This window comes from Dermacentor andersoni, chromosome 7, assembly GCF_023375885.2.
Source record: "Dermacentor andersoni chromosome 7, qqDerAnde1_hic_scaffold, whole genome shotgun sequence".
In the NCBI taxonomy this organism is placed as follows: Eukaryota; Metazoa; Arthropoda; class Arachnida; order Ixodida; family Ixodidae; genus Dermacentor; species Dermacentor andersoni.
Window position 1 is genome coordinate 16,908,023 of NC_092820.1, and position 20,921 is coordinate 16,928,943.

Genomic DNA, 20,921 nt, shown 5'->3' on the forward strand with positions numbered 1-20,921 from the left:
TCTTGCTAAACATCCATCACAAGATCACAAGTCGTCGACCCTATCGTTCAATATAAAACTTGGCACTGTTATGAGCTGGTTCTCCAAGAAAAAAAAAGCAACATTGAAGTTGTTTTCGTTTATGGCTGTTGCCACTAGAAAAGCTGTCTACTGTCGAGACAGACGACGATGATGACGATGGTATGAGCCGCCCTCTGAATGGTGTCACGGAAGCTATTTTTTTTATAGCTTTCTAAATTCATATGAATGCTTTCAAACGCTAAAGTTATCATAATCAAAGTAGAAGAGAACTTAATGCCGCCTCAACGTGCGTTGTTAGTTCCTTTGCGAAACCGACCTTCCAACCGCCTCTCAATGCTAGAACAAAACTTTGGTTGGGGCTAGTTAGTACATAGTATTTTAAGGTGAAAAATTCAGCGCAAACACCAAGAACCAACCACAGCGTCAGATATGGATACTATGACATTCTGAGCACAACGTGCTCAATGGTTTATGCCCCGTTACCACGTGCTACGCATGAATTACCTTTATCAGACAAAAAATTTTCTATAGCTGCCGAAGTTGAGGCTACTGTCCCATGAAAAATCCTAACAACAACCCTTCTGATTATTGCGATGCATGGACACGGCTACCACTTATCTTCGGGCGACATTGAAGTACGATCAGTGCGACCAAGCGAGGAGTGAGGAACTAAAGACTGAGGGAACACTAGTACAATAAAAAAGAAAAAAAGTAACATCTGGCTCCGTACCTTTTTATTGCAAACAATGCTGTTGCATGCCCCATGTGGTTGCATCCACAAGCGCCAGCATGATGAACATCATTGTTGCGAGCCTTTAAAGAGTACCGGCATAATATTTCCAACTATCTTGGGGTAAATGAAGACACATACCCAGAAAGGAATACTCGCAAACATCAGCGCAAGCTGAAAAAAAAAAATGAGTACTCGTTTCTAAGAGCGTGCTTCTGTTTCAGTATCCAGTAGGTCGACGGGTCATGACTAGTGTTCTAGAAACCTTCTAGAACACTATAGCCACGACCTTATGATACACTGGCTCGCTCCGTTTATGATATCGCAGCGGCTGCTACACTTGAGCGCAGGCAGAAAAGACATGCATTGTTATTGTTCATTCTTTTTTAATGAAAAATGCCCTTGTAACTAGCCTTATTGCTTGTCGACGTCAGCAGATTTTTATCGGTGTCGTGACGTCACGATACTATCAATGACCCCAGGTTGGGTATTTTGAGACCAACGTACAACTTCAAGTACCATCATGTTACGTCCTTTGTCATTATACAAACGAGACGAAGGACGAGAAAAAGAAAAAAGGGGGGGGGGGGACGAAGACAAGCGCTTACTTGAAACTTTCACTTCCAAAGTTGAGCAAGTTAAATCAGGGGGTTTTACGTGCCATAATCATGATTGTGGCATGTAAACGCTGTACTCGGGGACTCCGGAATTTCGACCCCCTATGGCTTCTTTTTTAACGTGGATGGAGTGCACGGTATACGGCGACTTCCAAAGCTGGAAGTCAGCGCCTGTCTGCGTCCCCTCACTTTTTCTTGGCGTCCTTTCTCTCGTTTCGTACTCTTTAACAAGATGGAACACCAACTACAGCCCGGTCACATACCTTGCTGCAGTTTACCTGTCAAATTAAAAATCTTATAAGTGCATGCCAGCCTTCGTACTTGCAAAGTGTCATCCTTTTACCGTGACAAGCGCGTGGCAGAGCTTCTGCAACTTCAATAGTATAAGTCAGTATATCGTTATTCGGTGGGAACAGTGAACGCTTGCTAAGACCCACCGCGAATAAATAAATCAATCAATCAATCAATCAATCAATCAATCAATCAATCAATCAATCGTTTATTAATCTAAGAAGATCAAGTGTGTGGCGGGGAAAAGCAGCTTCACTGCAGTTCGACTGAGCGCGGTCCCCTGTGTTACAATTCGACAGTGAGCATCACTGGCACATGCGCAGTTAAGGTGACGTGACACAAATCTAAGCACTGTACGAGAAATACTTTCCTTCTATCACTTTCTTTTTCCCCATTGCTCTCTTGCGCCGCCCTCCACAGGCCTCCGTGGATGTCCCCGAGTGACCCCGTGCCATCGATACACCGGCCAGAGAACGCGGATGCCCAGCCTGCGGCCGAATTAGAGCAGGGCACCAAGGCAGACGCCTCCGAGAAGCCGGATGCATCCAAGGTGCTTTTCATTGCACTCGAGGCGCGCTCGGCCCGTCTCAATGCTGACCCCGGGTGTGACGGCTCTTGCGTGGCCCATGTGACCACGAACCCGCGCTCCGAGTGTCGCGTGAGCTGATGCCGGGGAGTGGGTGACGGCAAGGGCGAAGGCTGGCTCCTCTATGCGGTGCTTCTCTTTCCGCGTGCCAAGTGTTGGAGGTCACGTGACATGCTTAGTGTCGGAGGCGTGCGGCACACTCAATTGTAGGAGGTAACGTTCGCTTTGGGAGAAGCGTTAGCGCTTCCCGTTGCCGGCGCTCTTCCCCACGCGAGCTGTTGTGGCTGCGTATGAGTGAACGAAATGAGTAAAACCTTTATCGTTAATGAGTGGGAGCCGCTAGTTTAGGGATCCCTCAGTCCTGGGATGCTCGCGGTTATTTGAATGAACTTTGTTCACCTGCATTCTTGGGCGCATGACGTGTACCATATATGTTAACAAGCGAGTCCTCATTGTTATTTACAATGCCTATAAGTGTACGAACCTTAGTCCGTGTAATATTATAATACCTTGCTATCGATGTCAGTTTCGCCCCATGCACCTTTCTCTGTTAGGTGGCTGGTATCAGTGAACAATAAATGAAGAGACAGAAAGGCACGATCACAAGATCTCCAGCTACAGCTTCGGAGCTACGGTTTATTGCGAAGCATGCAAGGGGAGGGGTCATTCAGTTTACCTGCCTTCGCAACATAAATGTCACAGAGTGAGAGAATGCTTACATGCATAATGTGGTAAAATTAGTCAAACATATATGGTATTTGACGGATGAAAACGCTGATATGATAATGAAGCTCCCCACCTCGGGAAGCGAGGTGGGGAGCCTCCGGATTGATTTCCAACACCTGCGTTTTTACAGCGAAGCTAGCTGTCTATGGCTAGGATCCCGGGATTTCTTCGTGGCGTAACGTCGTCAGAAAACAATGGTGGTACGATGCCGGTGACAGTGCAGGGCAGAGCAATGGCTCATACCCTCGATAACATCATAACCTCGATAACAATGGCTCCCCGATAACATCCCGGGGATCCGGCATGGCCTATATGCCGACGACATTACCACCTGGTCGTCCATAGGGTCCATCGGGGAAATGGAGAGCCGCTTCCAGGAAGCTGCAGACGTGGTGAGCGACTATGCTTAGTCATGCGGCCTCAGCTGCGCCCCCCCCCCCCCCCAAAAGTCAGAGCTACTCCTGGTCTCACCGCGAAAGAAGCACGCATCGACTCGCCCACTATCAACATACAACTGGAGACACACACTCGTTCCGTCTCAGAGCGTAAATATATTGGTAATGGTTTTCCAGTCGGATCGCACCAATACAATATTAATTCACAAGCTTAAGAATACAACAGCCCAAGTTACCCACATGATCCGGCAAATAAAAACCAAGACAAAGATGCATAGGGGAGGCGGACACGCTTCGGCTTATCCAAGTCTTCGTCGTGTCTCGAATGACTTACGCTATTCCATACGCATTACTCAACGCGACGAAACTAAAGAAAATCAACACAATTACCAGAAAGGCATATAAGCAGGCGATGGTCCTGCCGATCAGTACGTCCACAGAACGCCTACTACGACTAGCTGTGCAGAACACGGCCGAGGAGCTGATCGAGGCTTATTTATCCAGTCAGCGAACAAGGCTGGCGGTTACGAAAGCGGGGAGGTCCATCCTCTTACGCCTGGGGTTCTCTGCCCCTCTCACCCGACCGCCGCCTCAGAATGTGAGCTTACCCCATGCCTTCTGGAGCAACATCACCGTATGTCCTCTACCTCGCAACATGCACCCAGTGCACCACGCTGAGCAAAGGGAGGCCCGGGACCTGGCCATACACAAGCGATACGGGACTTTACCCTCTACAGCCTATACGGACGCGGGTTCTTATACCAGACGCGCTGCCACAACAGCCACCGTAGTCGTCAACAAAGAACATCGGAGCAGCATTTCGCTCACATGAAACAATCTCCTCCAAGTCGAGGAAGCGGCCATAGCCCTCGCCCTCTCCCAAACAGAGGTTGAAGTCATAGTGACCGACTCTCAACAGGCGTGCCACCACTTTGCTGGCGGCAGAATTCATGCCACTACGTTCCAGATCATCAATAAAAAGCCGCCAACGAGACCAGTCATGATCATCTGGGCGCCACCTCATCACCGCATTCCTGGCAAGGAGGTCGCCAACCACGTGGCTCGAGATTTGACCCACCGAGCCGACGCCGAGGAATCTGAATCCGAGCGCATGCGCCCTCTAGTCTCGTGCAAAGACATCACGCAACACTACAAGCTCACCCGCAGAACATATGCACCGCCACACAAGTCACTACCTAGAGAGTTGGAGCGATTCCTCCGAGCTCTACAGGTTAATAAATCCCCCACGCAACCAGAAATCACCTCATAGCCCCTACACAATTCTCTCCGCAATGCCACTTCTGCGCAGAGCCCGGGTCCCTCAGGCATATAGTAGGGGGCTGCAGAGCGGCACCATTAAATCCTCCGAACCCTTACCCCACCAAGGAGCTTTGGGAGAGAGCCTTCGCCAGCTCCGACGTCGATGATCAGCAACGGCTAATTGAGAGGCTCCAGGACGCGGCCCGAGCTCAAGGCATTCTGGAATGAGGACGCCTCTCCAAAGCTGCATTCACCCAATAAAATTGTTATTCTCTCTCTCTCTCTCATACCCTCGTAAGGCACAGGCTACAAGCAGTGCTCAGATTCATCAGTGGTTCATACTAGCATACGCAAGCAAAAATTTAAGGGATCATATCCCCTTAACGCAGAGGCTACAAGTACTAAGCAAAGTGCAGAGAACGGTGCATACATTCTTTGGACTCAAGCATATAAGATAAAAAACGGCATGCGTTTTAATAAAGAGCAAGCAAAAAATATGCAAATCACATAATTAATGATAAGGCGCTCCTGATAACAATGCGAAGGACGTAGCGTTTCCCGCATACGTTTCCTGGTAAATATTACTGTTGCGCAAGCTGAACCGGCGACGGCAGCTTGCGACGTGCGGAGTGACGTCACTATATCCTTTCGTATATATAAGATAACCAGCCTAGCAACTGATTTCAGTGTAGTTGGACCACCGCTATGGGCGACGGTGTGGTGTCAAAATTATCATTACTCCCATAACTACCATAACTCTAAAATAGTATTACGAACCTTTACTCTAAAGCCACAAAGCATTGAATCTCCCCCCCCCCCCGCCTGCCCTCTCGGCAGTTCTAGTGGTGGTTTTCAACAGGTTCGCTGAACATCCATTTTCACAGGGCCGGGATGGCGAGTCAATTCTTTTTTCAACGTGCACGTAACTCTATGTAAACGGGCGTTTTTGCATTTCGTTCTGGTTGAAATGCGACCACCGCAGCCAACGAACTATATGTCATAGTCAATATATGAGCTACCGCGGCGGCTTGGTAAAATCAATAATTGGGCAATACGTAATCTTGTCGGGAAGTAAACTAATATTCAGTTCAATTCTGTAAGGATGAAGGACAGACTGGAGAAATGAGTTTCTTGACATTGCCTCCAATATACCGCGCATAGTGTGATTACTCCTATATGGGGGCAAAGCAGCAGTTCTGAGAGATCGATCATCTGCCATTTTAGGCGCCCGGCTTTTACATCAATGTAAAAACAAGAAAAAGGTCGCTTCCAATGCCCTCGTTCAGCAGGCAAGAACAACGCAGCGTAGTTTTAACCACCGTCTGGTTTTGGTTATCGCCAGGCAAACATAGCTAAGTGCAGTGGCAATATATAGAACCTTTGGCTACATAGAAATCAGAAAAAAAATTGGTATGCAGATCCAACCTACATGTTCGAATCTGAGAAGCGAGGCTTTCGCGAAGCGCTGGAATAAATGGCCCTGCAGTTGGTCACACTGTGCACAGCGTTTCCACCATATAGCAATTGCCTGTCTTCCATTGAAGAGAGCAAGGTGCGCCGACCCCCGCCACGTGACTCACGTGACTACGTATTATACTGTCACAGGGATTGGCCCCGCTTTGTTGTGATACTGCGTCCAGGGTGTATCCGCCGGCTAGAGCGGACGGATCCTCGAGACAGTGCAACAGCAAACCGCACTTTTCACCACATAAAGACCGAACAAGCAGACGTGTCAAACCACAAAGCCTAGAAAAGTAGGCCTATAGAAAGGTTTGCTTTATTAAAAGAATTGTGCTTTTGATCACGTGTATTTTACGTATAATTTGCTTTATCACTGAGTAATTCTGTAGGAAACAGAACCAGCAGCCAGCATACCTGTAAGGGTAGTAAAGGTGGTGATGCTGTCTTGCATATGAGCCTTTCGGCAGGCCACGGGGTGCGCAACAAAAGCATTGCTTTAATGCAGGCTGAACCGGGACGACGGTAATCGTGCTGCTTGCCTGTGCTTGGGACCTGAATACAATAGTGAAACAAATTGTAGAAGATTTAGCTCGGGGCCAACTCTGATTTCCCTATCCAAATACATGTTTCAATCAATCAATCAATCAATCAATCAATCAATCAATCAATCAATCAATCTCATTAAAAATTTGATTATTCATAAAAATATATAAAGGTATGACAGGCTGGATGTAAAACGCAAAAATATTTTTAACCAACTGTTCAACCGATTGGAATAACACTTGCTGGATTTGAGAGAGAATTTCTAGTAACTTCAGTAAGCAGAATTTTTATCTAGAGCTTCGAATGTATTACGAAAGGACCCCAAGATGGTAAGCTTAAAAGGCCATTAAAGCACGAAGTTTACAAATTTGGAACTCTGTACTAGAAACGGATGTCTTACTTCTGTAAACTGCAACTTTTAGAGCATATAATTTTTTTTTGCAATGTTCACAGGCGTCTTGAAAAAGTCTATTCCCGAACTGGTCGCATATTTCAGAGCGCTGCATGATACATCAGTTTTGTGCGCGTTAGATGTATAAAGTTAGGTTAACAGAATTGTGACATGTTTATGTAACTGAATTATATTTTTAAGCTTGATAGATAGTTTTCATATTGTAGCTTTCAAAAATTTTTTAGAAAACATTGACGGCCTAAATCAGTATATGGCTTCCTGTGGTCACTACAGATTTTAGCGTTTTCTTTTAAATGCAACGAACTTCATAAAAAATCCGTGCAGTGGTTGCTGAGAAAAACGATTTATCAGTTTGCATGTATTTAGATAGGAGTCCGGGGATAGGAGTCCTAAGTAGCCCTCAGCGAACAAGGCTTACGTGTGTAATACGAAACGTCTAATCCCCGGACTACATCCTTCGGTCGTCGTTGTTTGTATCCCTTCTTTAGCCTATTTTGGTAAAGGCTGCGAAACCACATGCCGACATCGAAACATATGCATACCGCATTGATTTAAACGCGCCGCATGTGTGTGCATTGTTGAAGCTACGCTACATTACACTGATTGCACACAGGATTGCATGCGATCTCAGCTACCCTTAGGACTTCCCTATCTGTTTTCTTGCACAGGGATATACCTCCAGCTTCGTACTGTACGTTCTTTATTATGTAGTGGATATATTACGCTCTCCTCGCTCCTTATATATTGGGCACTGTATTCCATGTACAGAATGTGAACCACTCAGCTTTGTTCTCTTTAGGAGAATATGAAGTGCACCGCTAACACACGTCACGTTATAAAGTAGGCATTCTATTATTAGTAGGCATTACATCGTTAGCCATTGTAATATTAAAATGCATTACTGCGGAATCGATCATTCTTAATTGGCATATGTCCTTGTTGAAGGAACCGCTGGTCGATGCATATTAAACAGATGTCGGTGGCGGCCGAAGACCAGTCGAACGCGATGAATCCCGGACTGGTTTCGGGCGGCGTCTCGGGAGCAACGTCGGTCGATCCCGGCACGATGGGTACCACCGGAGGTGACGGCACGGCGGCCACCTCGGCAGCTCAGGCTGATGGAGAGCAGGCCGCCGCGGTGCTCGAAGGCCAAGCCAACGCCGATCAGCAGCCCGAGGGGGCCGCAGCGGAGCCGCCTAAGCTGGCGTCGCATACCGGAGTCGGGGGGGTGAGCATATGGTTTCTTACGTGGCCTCCGAGAGCGGCAGGCGCAGCGCCAAGTCACGGGAGTGCGAAGGAATTAAAAGAAGTTGCAATTTTGCCCGAAAGGCGAAGCATCTACTGCGATGGAAGATTAGTCGACAGCCAGCCATGCGAATTAGGGATAGCAGTTTTGTCAGCCGTATAAACTCGTCAACATAGGCATACTAACTAAACTAACAAGCGTGCTGTCACGCGCGCACAAGCCAACACGTACACATCTCGCTCGATGACCGCGGAAACTGTCTGTCAAAACGCTGGAGGGAAGAAGTGCGGCAGCAGCAGCGAGCGAATTGACCTTCCTGCTGCGTCTCGCATCAGCGCGAACTCAACGAGCGCGCGCGCCGCCACTGATTCCAGACTTTCATTCGCCCCGAACATCTCGTGTAACAACACGTCGTTATCAATGAGCGTCCCACAACTAAGGTGGCTTATAAAAAGAAATGCTACAGAAATTCCGAGAATCGTCTATGCGCAGGCATTCTTTCGTTCGGCAGTTGCTTCGCTTTTCCTTACTTGGTTTTCCTAGCTTACGCATGTTTAGTTTGTTTCAGTTTCAGTTTATTGATGCGATTAAAATCTTTTACAGAAATAGTAACTCTAGGAGGTCCCATCGTCAACGACTGGGGAGGGACTCGGCGCCTCTCCGGTGCCAATGAAATGAAATCTGTGAACTGAACGGTGGGGAGATGAGTTGCCAGGAAGGTGCAAGGCGTTTTCAAGCTATCGTATCAACTGAGCCGGAACGCCGTTACAACCGGTTTCATCTCAGCTGTTTTAAGGGCCCCGTGTCGCGTAAATTGCAGCGTCGGTGTTGGCGTCCAGCGTCTGCGTCACCGTGATTGAATATTCCCGCGTATATTTACGTATATTCATATGCCACGCCTTGCTATGTGGCGCGCGGTACATGCGAGTTGCGACACTGTTCTATCGCTAAGGTTGCTCATACCTTGTCTTACATTTCTGACAAGTTCTTCCTGGGAATTTTGAGAATGACAACCCACAAACATATGACATCTGTATGCCTTTTATGTTAGGTCTTCTCAGACAGGAATTTAAGTGCGAACCAATAACACAAACTTGAAAATTATGTAACGTTCTTGGCGCGGCTGTGCAAGAACTCCAGGATTGGCCCACGCAGGAGGCCGCGTTTCTACCAGAAAGCTCGCCTTCGTGCAAAGCGTTCGCCGCGAGCGTTTCCCTGTAAAAGTAACGTTTACAAGCTGCAGTTGCTGGGAAGCGTGAGAAGCAGTCGGGCATCTTTGAATGCTATCGCGTACCACTCTTAAAGGCGAAGCTTAAGCATCCTCCAACTTCTTCTAGCTATTTTATTGCGATAGCAATTATATGGACTTATATATATTATATAATTATATGAAAATTATGGACACTCCAGGCGCATTTCTGCCATCGCCATCGGCGTCGCCGTGATGTTTTCATTTTATTTTCTCTTTTTACTTTTTTTACCTCGTGTACGCGGCGACGGCAGCATCACCTGCTCGTTTTTTACCGCTATCAATTATTTATTAATACTATTAAACAATTATCACATGTACCAATCAGTTATGTTTATACCCAACTGCCCCAAAGCAGGCTTCTTTGCACACATGCTTATAATACGAAAAAGTAAGCATTCAAGGCGGCCTGACGAAAACGTTTTTTTTCCTCTGATCAATATTTTTTTTCTATCAATTGTTCCTTATCGCTTAAAAAGCTACTAATCATCTTCATTAACACTATTATAACGATAAAATGGCTAAATGTCGCAGGTTAAACAATTTTATACAGATATAAGGCATTACACTTTTAGCGTGACAGACAGATTTTGCTGGCGAGGAATGATTAAAAATTGCTGGAGTGAGTGCGTGCGATCGAGTGATACGAGTGAGTAGCGAAAGTGATGGCGCGAATGACGGTGCAAGATAGTGACACGAGTAGTGTGACGCAGTATGCGACGTCACACGCAGTAATACACTGGACGGAGAATTGGGATAAACAGTTTTGACAGGACATGCAAGAAATACGTAAGGTCACGAAATTTTCAATTACGTCAAGGCAGCACTTGTCCCCATCCCAATAAAAAGAGCGATATCTATCTATCTATCTATCTATCTATCTATCTATCTATCTATCTATCTATCTATCTATCTATCTATCTATCTATCTATCTATCTATCTATGATGAAGGCCGCTCTGGACAGTGCGGTGGCCAAAACACTGGCTGCACACGGCGCGCTCACGTCGCTGTCGGTCACGGCCGGCGCGCTCATCTACGACTACGCCATGGACGGGGACCCGGCGCGCTCTCGTTCGGCCACCCTCGCTTTGCTCTCGTACGGCGCTGGCGACCTGGTCGGACGCTTGTGTTACGAGGCCCTTCTTGGCGACGGCGAGCACCGGAAGGTAAACACGAACACTCGACCGTGCATACGCTTGCTGAAGGCGGCGAGGACGAGGGTCGCGTCTGTACCATAAGTGACTGTTTGCGAATGAACCAGCAACATAGCGGTAACAGTCACGTGAGGCCTTAAACTGTTGCATTCGCGGCCGTCGCCGTTCTTTATCGTAGTCGGAGTGGTGGCCTAAATAATGTCATCTTCGTCATGCCATTCCGTTTTTTGAAAGCTAGCACAAGTAGTTAGGACAACGTGCGAGCATCGAAAATGATAACGATTACTCGCAATCGATTCGTTGCAATGCACGCTGTGACGTCCCAGGGTGACGGAAACGAACGCCCAGGTTACGTCAGTCCGCTGCATCTGTCTTAACGCTGTCGAGCTAAGTTCACAACTGTAGTGAAGGCCTCTTGAAATGGCTGAGGTGTAAAACCTGTGAAGACCTGTGTGTCTTCGTAAAACGCCAATTGCGGAATGTGATACGCGCGAGTCATAAAAACATCAGTAGTCTGTAACGAGTAGTCGGTTAGCAGCACGGTATGCTAGAATTAAAATGTAAGACAAAGATTTTTAAACCTCATACGGATTTCTTAAGAAAAAAAAATGCTGCTGCATTATTGTTTCGTTTTACACTTTGGCGTCGGAATTAGACGTCAAGGGAAGAACGCCGGGAAATAACGTTTTGACGGGACAGCGTTCAGGGCCGTGTGGCCGTGACGCTCGTGTGATAGTGTGGCAGAAAATCCGGTGTCGGCTTCGGAGAAGTTTTCTGTGAGCGAAAATTTCCGTGTATATTTAGCTATCTGTATACATGCCATACCTTCGTATGTGACATGCGGTATGGAGATGGTATATTGCCGCACAATATCTATCAATCGAGTTACTCATATCTTGTCTTAACATTTTTGACAAAGTTATTCCTTGGAATTCTGAAATGACAGCCCACAAACAAATGTCATGAACAAAACACCGAGAGCGCGTGGCTTTTATGTTAAATCTTTTCATATTTAAATATTAAAACTGCGAAACAATAACAGAAACGGGATAATGACGTAATTTTCTTTTTGCCGCTGGGATCGACTCACGCAAGAGGCCGCGTTTCTACCAGAGAGGTCGCCTTCGTGCATAGCTTTCGCCGCCAGCTTTTGCCGGTAAACGTTACGATTAAACAAGTTGTAGTTTCAGGGAAGCGTGAGAAACAGTCAGGCATCTTTGAAAGGTGTCGCGTTCCATTCTTAAGCATTCTCTATATATATTTTTTATGTCAGATGTCGGGAAGCACTGGGAACAAAATATAATGTATACGTCCGAAGACACTGTGTGCATACAAGACTGTCTAGGTCCAGCACGTACACGTTTGTTTACAACACAAATGACGGCTTATATGTCAATAAAAGCAACGCGACGCTGTAAGGCATGGATATACGCACAAGAGCCTGTTACAAGTGTCAGTAGTGCCAGTGATGACGTTTCGAAGGCAATGTAACGATGCTAAAGGGCAAAGTAAAGCATAGATGCTGTGCCCCAACGTTCACTTGCAAATATTTGCATGCCTAGCGCCGCGGGGCAGGTGTTGCCTTGAGAAGGGTGGAAATTCCACCGTGTTTGTACGACATACTGCAGGCAAACAAAGAAAGGAAAGAAAAGTAAATTGCAGGACGCTTAAGCTTCGCCTTCAAGAGTGGAACGCGATAGCGTTATCGCACCCTGTTCGCACCGCCCACTCATTCTCTCGGCACGCTCTTGACGAGACGAAGGGGAGAAGCGGGCGAGTGGCGCGCCACCTGTCAGGGCAGCACCGTACATTGCGAGTAGGGGTCTTCTGTGTTTGCCGCAAGATGGCTCTGCGTGTGCGTCAAGCGCAGTAGAAATGTAGCGGAAACGTACTTCACTACTCGTTTAACTGCGACTTCTGCAATTTACATGCTCATAATTACCGATATACACCGCAGTATAACTTTCTACGGCATGTTTCTAAGTCAAGACCGCATTCACTAGAGGCGATTTTGTCGCGATTTGAACCATCGAACTCATGGCTGAGTAGTAGCGTCTCTGGCTCACACTCCTGAGACCCTGGTTCGATTACCACCCAGCCCATCTTGCAAGTTGTTTTTATTTATGAATTGCCTACTGGGATTTGTCGCTTACGGCGAACGCCGCCGACACTGGCTTTTCTGCGGCACGAGCTCGCGTTAAAAATAGGAGAAAAACGTGGATAAAGAGTGCGCATGTCCTGCCTCCGCATCCTGTTCGCGCTTTCTTGGCAGCAGGTGTTGGCGCTTCAGGCAATGTGAGTATACTAAAGAATACAAGGCGACTTATACGGATTTCATTTCATTTCATTTATTATACCCTCAAGACCACAAGGTATTACAGAGGGGAGTGGGGTAAAAAAAAGTTACATAACAAAGAAAGCAAAGAAGGCAGCAAGTGATGTAGTCACACACATGTGAAGCCCGAAGCGATGGTGTTGATTATGGCCGTACGAAATTGTGCTTGGTCTTCAATTGCAATCAACTCGGCGGGAAGGTGGTTCCATTCTTGACACGTCCTAGGAAGAAAAGACTTGTGACAAGCTATAGTGTGACATTGCAAAACTCCAACTTTGTGATGATGATCAATGCGAGGAGAAATGTAGATTGGGGATGAAATAAGATTATCGCGCAGATATGAATTATGGAAGTATATTTTATGAAACAAAGCCAGGCGAGAGCATTTGCGACGAGCAGAAAGTGGTGGAAGTTGGAGGATGTTTTTCATAGAAGTTACGCTAGCCGTGCGGTTATAATTGCTTAGGATGAAACGCGAGGCATTATATTGAACACGTTCGAGAGACTGGATTAGTGTCTCAGCATATGGGTCCCAAATTGACGAAGCGTATTCCATTTTACTCCTAATTAGCGTCTTGTATAAAATTAACTTTAATGATGGCGGAGCGGACGAGAAGTTAAGGCGGATATAACCTAACATGCGATTACTTTTATTGAAAACGCTGTCGATGTGTAAAGACCAGGAAAGAGTAGAGGTTAAATGGACACCTAGGTATTTGCAGGATGTAACTGCTTCCATGGCAGTATTACTAAGGTAATAGGTCGGAAGAGGAAGTTCACGGCGGGTTACACGCATGGTTTTGCACTTAGATGGGTTTAGTTTCATTAACCACAAGTCGCACCAGTTACAGACAGCGTTAATGTCGTTTTGCAGAATGTTAGCATCATCGGTGTCAGAAATTTCACGAAGAATAACGCAATCGTCGGCAAAGAGATAAATGTTAGAAGAAATTTCATTGGGTAAGTCGTTAATATAAATCAAAAAAAGGAGAGGGCCTAACACTGAACCTTGAGGAACGCCAGATTCAACAGGGCTAGATGTAGAGAAGTGGTTATTAAATGCAACGAACTGGGATCGATTAAGAAGAAAGTGCTCTAGCCATGCAAACAGATTAGGGTCAAGATTTAGTTTACTAAGCTTAAAAATGAGTAGTTTGTGACATACCTTGTCGAAAGCCTTTTCAAAGTCGAAGAAAACACAGTCTGCGCATGAACCTTTATCAAGAATAAGATGAAGATCGTTAGTGAACGAAAGCAGTTGTGTTTCACAGGACAAATGTTTGCGGAAACCGTGCTGTGCACGTGTGAAAAATGAGTTATCATCCAAGTGCTTAACTAAATGAGAAAACAAGATATGTTCGAGTACTTTACAAGGAATGCTAGTGAGGGAAATGGGGCGGTAGTTATGAGGTGAGCATTTGTTGCCGGACTTGTGAAGTGGAACCGCCTTCCCAATTTTCCAGTCTGCAGGGAGCTGATGGGTGTCCAAAGATTGCTGGAATATTTTTGAAAGTAATAAAGATGAGTAAACAGAAGTGTTTTTCAAAAACTTTTCGGTAACCAGGTCTGTACCAGGGCTTGACGACATCTTTAGATTTTTAATTACATTTTCCACACCAAGTGGCTCGATCCTAATAAAATCCATGGCCGGGTAACTGCAGCTATTTAGGGTGGGAAACACAGGATCAGGACATACAACGAAATTACGGCAGAATACGCAGTTTAGGGTTCGGGGACATTCAGCGTCGGGTATTTTTGATCCACTACAATCAGCTAAGGTTATTGTATCATCTTTGGAAGGGTTTATGATGCGCCAAAACTTTTTCGGGTCTTCTGTAAGTATTGTAGGCAAAGTGTGTTCTTGAAACAAACTTTTAGCGAGTTTTTTAGCTGCTATGTAAGCTTCGTTGGTGTCCTTGTAAGCGTCCCACTTAGATACCACGCGACATTTTTTTGCTATGCGGTACAAGCGCTTTTTACGATTGCAAAGCCTCTTTAGGTGAGAATTAAACCAAGGCGCCTTAGAGTTCGACGATATAATACGCGACGGAAGAAACTTATCAGTTAGTTCATGTACTTTGTTTCTGAATATGATCCAGTTATTGTCTACCGTGCCATCTTCGAAGTTACTTAAGAAGAGGTCGAGGAAGTTTGATAATTCCAAGTTTATATCGTTAAAGTTTGCCTTGTCGTAGTCATATATTAACTTTTTTTTAACAGCCGGCTTTGACAGAGGAGACATAACGTTAAATGAAAGAACTCGATGGCCGCTTACACCAGGTATACATGAAACATTCGTAATAAGGTCAGGATGAGAGCATAATATCAAGTCTAAGATATTGGCAGTACCCTTTGAAATTCTTGTTGGTTCAGAGACTAGTTGAGTTAAAGAAAATAAAGAACAAAGATCAAGAAATTCATTACAGTTTGAAGAATATGGATAACAAGCAGGTGGATCAGCATTCCAATTTGATGTGCAGATATCTTTAACGTCCAACGCATACCCGTCACCGGTGCCACTGACGACGTCTTCAAGGCGATGTAAACGTCTTAAAGCACAGGGTGACGTACGGATGATACATGCCCGAAATGCTCGCGTCCAACGAGAACGCGCCCGTCACCGGTGCAGGTGATGGCGGTGCAGGCGTTCCTGCAGGGCGGCGTCCTCTTTCTCATGGCGATGACCAATGAGGTGTTCCTGCTGGCGCCAGTCGGCTTCGGCCTGGGCGGCATCAGCAGCGCGCTGGACCTGCTGCCCGTGCCGGTGCTGCAGCGCTACAGCGAACCGGACGCCGTGGAACGCCAGTTGGGAATATGCCGGGCCGCCTCGGGCATCGGATGCCTCCTCGGACCGGTGTTTGTCAGTGAGTGTACATATACGTTGCAGCATGGGCAGTACTGCATTCCGCTTGTAAAAAGCTCTGGAAGAGAAGCAGACAGTGTGACGATGACCTCTGTTCAGCTTTAACCACAGAGTGAGATAGCGGGTGGTGACATTACTTGGCGGAGGCAGGTGGTAGGATACATGAGCCGACACGCCCGCCAACTATTTAAAGCGAAAGCTTTACTGGCCGCGAACTTGCGATTTCGCCGTGGCCGTACTCCGAAGATGCACACGACGTCCCACCGCGTTCCTCGTCGTTGCGCTCGCCTCTGCTCGCTTCGCCAGCTGCGTCGCATGCCTGATAACATGTCGGAGGCTTGAAAAGGAGAGCTCGCGTACGCAGCAACCACAGTTGAGGCGGCAGTATGGACGGCGACAATTCTTAGAAGGAGGAGGAAGCCTGTAATCGACATCGGAACGAGATGAAGAGGAAATGAATCGCCCAGGAAACAGACGAACAGCGCGCCGAACGACTGGCTAAACGCCGCAACATAGCTAGACAAGCAGACTAACCTGGACTTGCAATTAAGATTAACCAAGGCTAACCATGCTACGCCTTAGCTTTCGCTACGTACATCCTGGCATAGCCGAGCTAAGCCGCTGTTTAGGAGTGCTGTATCTCGGTTTAGTCGGCGGTCAATGTAGGGGGCACGATAAATGGCAAGGGCCTGCAAGGACTGAGTGAGGCCTGCTGTGTAGGCCGGTCTTCAACAGATATCCAGAAGCTTTTTTTATTTTAATGAACTGAACTTCCATAGGGTGTATTGCACCTCTCCGTTTCCTTTCTTCAATCTTACCCGCAACGATGTAGCGTCGCGACACCGTGCTTCCTGCCAAACGCGTGTGACAAAAATAAGGAAACGGGTCAATGGCACATCACCCTGTCAACCCGTTGTTCTTACTGTTCACAATTGTCAGTGCTGTTATTGTGTTTCCGACAGAGAGCACTCGAACATGATCGCCAGCTAACTATACAAGCTGGCCTCATTGGATACCGCAGGGCTTTTGTGCCGTGTATTTTCGTATGTAGGGGCATTAACACGAAAATCACGGTGCGCCTCCTGCGATCTTGTGGCAGTAGCCGGTCTATGCCGAGAATAGCGGTACATCAGGCTCGATATACGCCTGGCGCTCCCTTTCGGTGAACGTCCGCTCGGCCCTGCATAACTGAATGGCCTCCGCAATTGAAAAAACAAAACAAAACAAATCAAACAGAGAGATGTCTGAGAAAAAACGTTGCCATCAATTAGTGGTTGGTTGATACTTGAAGAAGACCTATTTGGGAACATCTCTGGAAAGTTTCGGCAATATAGGCTTCGGGGCAGCTCGGTTATTTGCTAGTATGATGTCCCACCGAAATCATCAGGCTAATCGGAAACCTATTACCACACGGCTGAAAGTTCCTGAAGCTGCTCGCCAAACAGCAATATTTTTTTAAATATCACTAAAACGTTAACTGATAACAGCGTTTTTTTCTGAGAAATCCCATTTATAATTTGCCGTGCCCGTTCATGTTACTTTTTCTCTTATTTAAGCTGGATATGACATTCGGCAGTATAATAGCAAGAGCTTGGTGGCGCAACCCACCGCCCCTTTCAAAAGGGGACGCTCATAACATCCATCCATCCATGCGCCTTGCATCCCTCACTTCTGGGCATAGTGGAAGGCTTCGTGTATAGGCGCTTCTCGCAATGCAGAAATGCGTGCACCTCGCTGCCGTGTATTGCAAGGCGAGTCTTGCGGTCGTTTCGAATCGACAGTGGTGTTCCTGGACGGCGAGACGCAGTCCTACGCGATCGTCTTCATCTTGTCCGGGCTCTTCTCAATTATTGCCGGCACCCTCTGGCTCCCTGGTCTCAAGAAGGAGATGGACGAGGCCAGAGGCAGGATGACCTTCCCGCCGTCTGAATACCCAAGAAATGTAAGCGCCTAATAAGGTTTGTATAGGTGCTATCTTTGGGGGGCATTTTGGTGAGCTACGGTTTCAGGAATTTCTTTTCTTTTTCCTTCTGTAAAAATGGGGAAGACGGCAAGACGCGACACGAGTGCTGCTACCGACGGAGCCTATTTTGTTCACGAGTTTCGCTACAGCGCCGCTGCCGCAATGCATCCCGACAAAGTATACGCATAGTGCTCGTAGGGTCTCTCAAGTGTGCGCCGACGGATGCGCCGCTGGTGGCCGTCTTGTTAAGTGCCCTCGGCAAAGGAGGCAGCCGCCCGCCGTATATTCTGCGTCGTTGCTCGTGTTTCTGTTTGGTTCGCGTTTTCGGAGCGAGATTAGAAACACTCGTCCCACTTGTGCGGTGGCCAAAGCTTCAATGGCATGTCGAAGTAGAATTTTTGCGCGGTGGGGCACTGAAATACCTGCAAGAACTTGCCAGCGACAAGATTCTAATCATTCCCCGCGAGGCTTCATGAGTGGGTGCAACAGCTACAGCGGATCGCCGCCGTTCGGAGGGAAATTTCTTGCTCTCACGGGGGGCTTTCTTTTGTTACCTCGGTGTTTGTTGTGCTCGATCACGTTTACACGGGTTAGCGACGAAATTGATCACAGCCTACTTTTGTTTTGTTTCGGTTTGTCCGCAGTGGAGCATGCTGCTTAAAGGCATTTCGTTTAGGTTCTGAATTCCACTTCCCCTTCTACCGTTTGCCGCATCTTTATCGTGTTGCTCTAGATGCACGACTGCTTTGGGTGGTAAAGCTGCTGAATCTTATGAGGGCTGATGTTTTTGGGTTTATGCGGCCCTTTAAAGCGTCACACCGGCTGTTTGTTACGCACTTCATATTTTTGGATCTATTTCATGTGTGGCTTTGTGCATGTTGAACTGCTGCTAGTTGCTTCGTGAACAATTGCTAATGATTTTTTTTTCGCCTCGCTTGTAAGAGGGCTGAAATCACGCTGTGTTTTATCGGAATGATGGCCGGCAAGTACACTCTTGAACAGAGTTATTCTTTTCGCCCGTGCATACCTTCGACGTTATGGCTGCTTGCGAAGTGCTTAGAAAACAGAGATGTGTAGCTCAGGGCGAGGATTGCTGTTAGCTACTGCGCACGGTTTTGTCGTTCGATTTTTCGCCGATAAATTTGCTTCATATTTGTGAAGTCATTACACCTCGATGATGTCTGAGCAGACCTACCACGCACAGTGTTTTGTCTCTTACCAGTTGCCCCTACTGAGCGTGAATTTTTCATTCCATTGTTTTTTTCTTCCCTGATTATCTTTTACGGCCGATACACCTTCGCCGGCGCTGCTCCACCTTTAAATCTATAGCGTGTCTGCTTTCTTCCGTAGCATTAAGGAAATTCCCAAAAGTTTGTAATACTTGAGCTTTGTACCTTTCGAAGCAGAACACAAAGGGAACTTGAAATTGTGAAAGCTGCAGCGGGAAAGGCAGTTCGTCGGCGTGCGCAGCGGAATTGCATAGGCGGAGCAACGCTAACTGGCGCCTAATAATTCACCCGTGCGTTTGGTGACTTCGTTAACTAGCGCACGCATTTCCACTAATCAATTCGCAGCTACTCTTCTTGAGGCGACGTTGAGGTGCACTTATTCGTCGAGGTGACGTGCATTCATCAGTAGCAAGGTAAGCACAGTGTGTGCCGGCATTGCACCGTGCGTGGAGCCGCTTGAGATTTGCCTACGCCAACTACGTGTGCCTGTTTTATGGAAGTACAGAAACACTACTATGGCAAGCGCACAATTAAAGAAAAAAGAATATCGAGACATCGCCTTATAGTAAACAAAACGAAGCGTCTAGTCAACATGAACTCCATTTCGTGCAACGAATCTTCGATGCTATTGTCTGCAGGACGTAACATCATGGACATCTCCGCTCTTATAGAGGTTCCCCTTTTGCTAAAACTGTCACCGCTGACGTAGTGGTCTGGCAACCGAAAAAAAAAATGGAAATAGCGGCCGCGGACTTCAACCATTCTCTTTGCAAAGCCCGTTGTGGTCTTTTACTGCATCCAGAGCGTGCTTTCTAAAGTGGCCGTTCTGTTTCATTTATCTGCAGGAACCACCAGCAGCTGAACCAGCAGCGGCTGAACCAGGTGCTGCTGAACCAGGAGTGGCCGAACTGTCACCGCCGCTGCCCGGAGCGCTCGCACCGGCCGTGGGCGAACCGGTTTCGGGTGGACCTTTTGCCGCGCCCGATGCGGCAGAACCAGGCGCTTAAATGCCAGCTGTGGATCCGGCTCCGGCTTAGGATGCGGGTCGACTCGTACCTGATCGCTAGCGGCCCTTGTCTTTGTGTTTTTTTTTTTTATTTTTTTCATCGATACGCGCACCGACATAATCTCCTCGTGCGCCTGCGCAGTGGGGTGCGTAAATATAAGATACACGGCTTCACGTTGCCATGACAACCACCCACGGGCATGATCATGGCTACATAGTTTTATTCATTTGCAATGTTGTAAGCCCGCTCGACTACGGATTTTTTTTTATTTGGTCCTTTTCTTGGTATGAACATGGACGTAACCTCCCCGCTGGCCTGCCTGATTTGGTTCGTGAATATGAAATGCACGGCTATGCGTTGCCGTGACAACAATACACGGATACTATCCCGAAAAAAAATGAAGTTTCAGGAGTGAAACACGCTCTCCTGTCGTTTTATTTCCAACGATGACTCAGGATGCGAAATAAAGTGCAAATGTGGGTCGACTAGCCCAGCAAGGAATAGCGATTCTTTTTCTTCCCTTTCCATCGAGAAGCACACGAAGGCAACCTCAATCCCTGTGCCCCGGAGCACTCCCGTTTGCAAATATTGAAATCCTCGGCTGTGTATGTGTTATTGCCGTGACGACCACGCACGGGTACAATTCTGACAAGAGATTTTCGCTGGTGACTGTTCCGTTGACCAGAGTGCAGGATAATCCTTCCCTTCATTCTGTGGACCAGACCACAGCTCTCGTAATGAGCCGTCGTAATATGTCCCATGACGTTGTGCAAGAGCACGGCGCTCATGGTTTGGAGGTCCCCAGTTCAACTCGTTTGTTCGATCGACTTT

The 20,921-nt window shown here is 47.1% G+C and overlaps 1 protein-coding gene across 4 annotated transcripts in view; it reads left to right on the forward strand.

The window, feature by feature from the left end:
- The window catches only part of LOC126535632 (uncharacterized), a 41,369-nt gene extending 20,778 nt beyond the window's left edge, over positions 1 to 20,591 (forward strand). The window contains exons 5-10 of one of the 4 annotated variants that reach the window (XM_050182440.3): positions 2,080 to 2,209; positions 8,016 to 8,270; positions 10,490 to 10,705; positions 15,658 to 15,892; positions 17,673 to 17,833; positions 19,929 to 20,591. In XM_050182440.3, the coding sequence (XP_050038397.1) occupies positions 2,080 to 2,209; positions 8,016 to 8,270; positions 10,490 to 10,705; positions 15,658 to 15,892; positions 17,673 to 17,833; positions 19,929 to 20,090 (1,159 nt within the window). In that variant the 3' untranslated portion in view covers positions 20,091 to 20,591. The remainder of the gene's footprint in view (positions 1 to 2,079; positions 2,210 to 8,015; positions 8,271 to 10,489; positions 10,706 to 15,657; positions 15,893 to 17,672; positions 17,834 to 19,928) is intronic. The other 3 variants (XM_055073191.2, XM_055073192.2, XM_072289163.1) reach the window with 3 other exon arrangements.
- The last annotated feature ends 330 nt before the right edge of the window (positions 20,592 to 20,921 follow it).